This window comes from Sipha flava, unplaced genomic scaffold (assembly GCF_003268045.1).
Source record: "Sipha flava isolate LNK unplaced genomic scaffold, YSA_version1 19308_pilon_pilon, whole genome shotgun sequence".
NCBI classification, from domain to species: domain Eukaryota; kingdom Metazoa; phylum Arthropoda; class Insecta; order Hemiptera; family Aphididae; genus Sipha; species Sipha flava.
In genome coordinates, this window is record NW_020272731.1 from 195 (window position 1) to 5,799 (window position 5,605).

Below are 5,605 nucleotides of genomic sequence, written 5' to 3' on the forward strand. Positions count from 1 at the left end.
CCAGAAGGAAAATGTGGCTGGTAAAAATGAAGAGGGATAATTGGGTACCAACAAATTATTCATGTTTGTGTGAAGTAAGTAGACTACCTAGGTATATTTAAATGACTTATTATAGTTGATTTAAAAAAGTTTAATATAGGTTGGTACCTACATGTATTTATTATTTAATGTGTATTTACCAGAGTATATTTTCTGAAGAGGAAGTAGCTACTTACCTACTTAATTTTTTACATGTATAATATTGTATATTAGCAATTATTTTACATTTTATTTATTCTTTTAACTTGACATATTTCTAAATATATATATTTTTACAGAAATTAATTAATATAAATATAAAATACTATTCTCACAAGAAATTTGCTTATGTAGATATGTACCTATGTATTTTTGAAATAAAGTAGGCTGAAAAAATATTTATTGTTTGTTTAACTTGATATTTATTGATGTTTTATTTACAGTTACCTATATAATAAGTACTACTTATAATTAAGTTAATTTTGAAATATAAAACTGCATAATATTCATTAATGATTTTAAGGTTCATTTTGAAGATCAAATGTGGGAAAAAACTAGAGAAGATGGTAGCAAACGGTTAAAATGTGATGCTGTGCCTACTCAGTTTTTTTTTACCAAAAAAATACCGAAAAGAAAACTCCCCACAGTAAGGAAAATTAAATCTCCCTTGAAGAAGAATATCCCTGAGCAAAATGCATTAGAAATACAAAATCAGTATACATCAGATAACATAACTATAAATGAAGAAGACCAGGTAAACCACAGTAAAATTAGTTATGAAAGTATGTTTAAGAAGATGGTTAATTACGAACGGCAGTATAAAAATTCGGTTGCAAAGATGAATATATTTAAAAATCGCCTTCAATATGTGTCTAAAAAATTAGAAATGTATGAAAATAACACTGCAATCCTAAATTCAGTCTTTAATAGTGATCAGATTAAAGCAATGAATAGGAAATCAACAAAATTTATGAAATGGTCAAACTGCACAGTAACAAAGGCATTAAAACTTAAATTTAGCTGTGGTAACAATGGCTATCAAGAATTAATTAAACAAAAAACTCCATTGCCATCTTTAAGAACATTGCGAAGAAGAATTCAAAATTTAAAGTTTGAACCTGGAATTTTACATGAAGTTTTTAATTTTCTGGAAATAAAAATTCAAACATTTAAGAATGGCCATGAAAAAGAGTGTGTCTTAATAATGGACGAAATGGCTATAACACCATCAAATTTATTTGATGTGTCTTCAAATAAAAACATAGGACAAGTAACTTTACCTCATCATGAAGGAACAGCCACGAGTGTTTTAGTTTTTATGCTTGGTGGCATAAGTACAAGATGGAAACAAACAGTAGCATATTATTTTACCGGGAAGTCTGTTAATGGCAATGTTTATCATAGTATTGTAGTTGATATAATTTCCAAAACAGAGTCTATAGGATTGAATGTTGTTGCTCTTATATCGGATATGGGGCCCAGTAACCAAAGTTTGTGGAGGAAATGGAATATAACTGCTGGGCGTAACTGTAAATTGTCAAACTGTCTACCTCATCCCCTTGATGACAATAGGAAATTGTTTGTTATTCCAGACGTACCTCATCTTTTTAAGAATATTAAGAATATGTTAATAATTAATAAAGAAATATTTATTAGCAATAAAATACAGCAACTTCACAATCTTCCTACAAATAAAATTAGTTCAAATCATATTGAAGATGTTATTAAGTATCAAGAAAAATTAGATTTTTTATTAGTTCCTAAACTGTCTGAACAAGATTTGATGCCAAACCATTTTCAAAAAATGAAGGTTGGAAAATCAACTAATGTAATAAATCATGATGTATATACTGCCTTAAGATTCTTGTCTGAAGAATTAAATAAGCCAGAATATCTTACAACTGCTTGGTTTATTAACTTAATAGATAGATGGTTTTCCTTGATGACATCCAGACATCCAGTTTTAGCTTTAAGCAAATTGAAACCAGACATTTATGAAGAAACCATACAATTTTTAAATAATTTTATAGATATTATGTCAGATCTAGAAGTAGGACATAAAAGGATGTGGAAACCGTCTCAAACTGGTTCCATACTAGCAACAAAATCAATTTTAGATATTCAAAAAATTTACCTAATTGATAAAGGATTTAAATTTCTCTTGACTTCAAGATTTACTCAGGATTGCCTTGAAAATGTATTTAGTATTTTGAGATCAAAGAACATAGTACCAAATGCGTTGCAAGTGAAAAATAATTTGAAATTGTTATCTGTATCTCAATATTTAAAGGAAGTATCAACAGGGAGTTATGAGGAAGATGACAGAACATTTTTATCGGGATTTTTGGACACTTTAACCCTTCAGTGCCCATTGTAGCAGAAATGCAACATGTTTCAAATTAAATTATATTATATGAAATATAATATTTTTTAATTAGGTAGTGCTCTCTATTTGTTTAAGAAATAACTACCTATCAGCTGTTATAAACACAATAGTGATTTAGTTGATAACCATTGCTTAGTTTCCCGCCAAAAAATGTTTTCTTATCATATCATCAAAACAACCGTTGCGAGCTTTTTTTTTTTAAGTTTTTTTGTGTCTTAAATACTAATTTATTCGTCAAACAAAAATTCTACGTATTCAGGTAAGTCTTATAGATTCTATTTAAGTAAAGAACCATACATTTTATTCATTTTTTTATGAATTACAATACATTTTAATCATGTTGCATATTTGCTACAGTGGGCAAGAAGGTAACGATATGAATCGTAATAAACTCAACGACGAAGAACTATTACAGATCCTTTTTAACACAAATTGGTCAGACAGTGAAGATGGTTTAGATAATTCTGACCACGAACAAGACCTTAACAATGTACAAATACCTGAACATGTTGATTATCCTACTAATGTAAATGATGAAGGTAAATTAATTATTATTTTAACAACTAGAACAAAACAAAAATTTAAAAAAAATATATAATTCATACAAATTTTATAATTTTTTAGTGAGTTTTGACTTATTGGATTTGCCTGTGGAAATGCAGTTTGACACTGGTGAAACATTAATTCTACCTTCAGATTCGAAATCAAATTTGACTTATCAAAACCAAAACACAACACCTAGACGCAGTATAAGACAGGCATTTTCCTCACCAACAGAAAGTACTAGCAATACTACCAATCAATCCCATTCAAGACCAAAAGAAAAAAATATTGAATTGACAAATTTAAAATGGAAAAAAGGTAATTTGATCACACCCTCTGCATGTTTAAAATTTAATGAACCTACGCTTCATAATGATTTGCTTTCGCTTGAAACACCGCTTGACTTCTTTGCTTACTTTTTCAACAATGAGCTTTTGATTAAAATAAAAGAAGAAACTGAATTGTATTCAGTTCAATTAAATCCCAATAAACCAGTCACACTAAGTATTGATGAAATAAAAAGGTATTTGGGCATTTGCATTTATGCTTCTGTGCTGCATGTGCCAAAAATCAGGGACTATTGGTCGGTTGATTTAGGCTTTCCTTTGATATATAATACTATGAGTCGTAATAGATTTGAGCTTATAAAAAGTGTATTACATTTCAATAATAATGCAACAATGTTATTGCCAAATAACCCGAACCACGATCGTCTTCATAAATTGAGACCTATAATTGATCATTTAAATAATCGCTTTTCGTCTATTCCTTGTAAAGAAACTTTATCATTAGACGAACAGTTATGTGCTACTAAAGCTAAAAGTTATATGAAGCAGTATCTACCAGATAAACCACACAAATGGGGATTTAAACTATTTATTTTGACAGATACACAGGGATATGCTTATCGTTTCGAAATTTACTCGGGCCAAGAAAACAATCCAATATTTAGAAAAACAACTGAACCAGATTTTGGAGCGTCATCAAATGTGGTGATACGATTAACAAGAAATGTACCAGTCAACAGCAACCATAAAATATATTTCGACAACTATTACACTGCTATACCGATGATGGAATACTTGTACAACAAAAATATATATAGTTTAGGTACAGTGAGACTTAATCGACTTCCTAACTGTCCTTTACCAGATAAAAATCAAGAAAAAAAAATGAAAAGAGGAGATTCAATTGAATATATTACATCTTATAAGTCCGCACCAATATCTGCAGTGACATGGAAAGATAACAAGGCAGTCAAGTTAGTATCAACATACTGTGGAGAAATTCCAAAATCCGAAATGACCAGATTTGACCGTATAAAAAAATCAAATATTATTATTGATTGCCCGATGCTTATAAAAGAGTATAATAAGCACATGGGGGGAGTTGATCTCTTAGATAGCCATATTGGCCGATATAAGATTCGTTTTCGTTCTCACAAATGGTATATGCGTTTATTTTACCATTTAATTGATCTTACGGTTGTAAACTCGTGGACGCTCTTTAAAAGAGTTAAAGAAATAAAAAAAGAAAATTCAAACATAGAATTGGCTGATTGGAGAAAACAATTAGCATTTACATTAATCCAATCGGGACAAATCAGGACAAGTGGACGTGGACGACCATCAAGTTCTTTAGAAGTAAAAATTGCTAGTACAAGACCACAGTCATTCCGCCCCATTAAAGAAGTGCGTACTGATAAGTTTGACCACTGGCCTCAGATTACGGACAAACGGGAAAGATGTAAAATGCCTTCATGCAAAGGTTTTACTTACTTAAAATGTACAAAATGTACTGTGTTTTTATGTTTAAACCGTAACAAAAATTGTTTTACTAATTATCATATGTGAATATTAAAATGTTGACTTATTATGACCCACTGTTGCATATATGCTACATAGTTCAAGTTTAAGTTTAATAAAAAAGTTTCATGTTTTGATTTTTTTACTTATTTTTCCCAATTTCCTCGTGTTTTAATGATTAAAAAAAAATTTAGAAATTTAAAATTAAAAAAATTGGGCATTGAAGGGTTAAACACTGAAGTAGTTGAAAACCAATTACAAAACATTCAGCTGCCATTAGAAATAAGTGCACCTGAAATCAAACTTTGCAATGGTGAGTTAAACTCTCTTTACAATGTATGCGGCTATTTAATACATAGTATTAAAAAAAAATCAAAAATGTGTACGAATTGCTCGAGTTCAGTAGGCTCTAAAAATAGCATTAATGCTTCTTTTGCAAAATTATCTAAACTTAAACGCTATAAAAAAGGTTGCTTGTTTTTTTGTAACGAAATTACATTTAATTATTTTTTGGTCATGGAAAATATTTTCAGAAAATATTATAATACTGTGAAAAATCAAAATTGTAACATAAAAAAAATTTTTATTGAACAAATGAAAAAAATTGAAATTCAACACATTCCAGATTGTCATAACTTAAAGAATACTATTATATCTAGATTTGTTCTTTTTTGCTTAAAGATAGCTGGGAAAAAAAAGCTTAAACTTCTTAATAAATATAGTAGCAAATCTATTGCTTCACATGCTTAGAGAATTATTATTATAAAATTGTATTTCAAATAGATATTTTTTTATCATATTATTTGTTTGAATACATCTTCAAAGTAATGTTATCTTTAGATTTATGCTCTTG

The 5,605-nt window shown here is 28.9% G+C and overlaps 1 protein-coding gene across 2 annotated transcripts; it reads left to right on the top strand.

Annotated features, from left to right (window-relative positions):
• Window positions 1–2,361: 2,361 nt before the first annotated feature.
• Window positions 2,362–4,926, top strand: LOC112681604 (piggyBac transposable element-derived protein 2-like). Of its 2 annotated transcripts, XM_025551851.1 has the most exons (3): window positions 2,362–2,663; window positions 2,762–2,943; window positions 3,029–4,926. In XM_025551851.1, exons 2-3 carry the CDS (start codon window positions 2,781–2,783, stop codon window positions 4,798–4,800), a joined length of 1,935 nt encoding a protein of 644 aa, XP_025407636.1. In that variant the 5' UTR covers window positions 2,362–2,663; window positions 2,762–2,780; the 3' UTR covers window positions 4,801–4,926. The 2 variants fall into 2 exon arrangements, with proteins under 2 accessions (XP_025407636.1, XP_025407634.1); XM_025551849.1 differs by having other exon boundaries at window positions 2,362–2,943.
• Window positions 4,927–5,605: the final 679 nt, after the last annotated feature.

What these genes read in the sequence shown, in the direction of transcription:
- LOC112681604 (XM_025551849.1), top strand. Translation starts at nt 2,742, where the DNA reads ATGTTGCATATTTGCTACAGTGGGCAAGAAGGTAACGATATGAATCGT. An exon ending in TACTAATGTAAATGATGAAG is followed by an intron (nt 2,944 to 3,028) that starts GTAAATTAATTA and finishes ATAATTTTTTAG; the next exon opens with TGAGTTTTGACTTATTGGAT.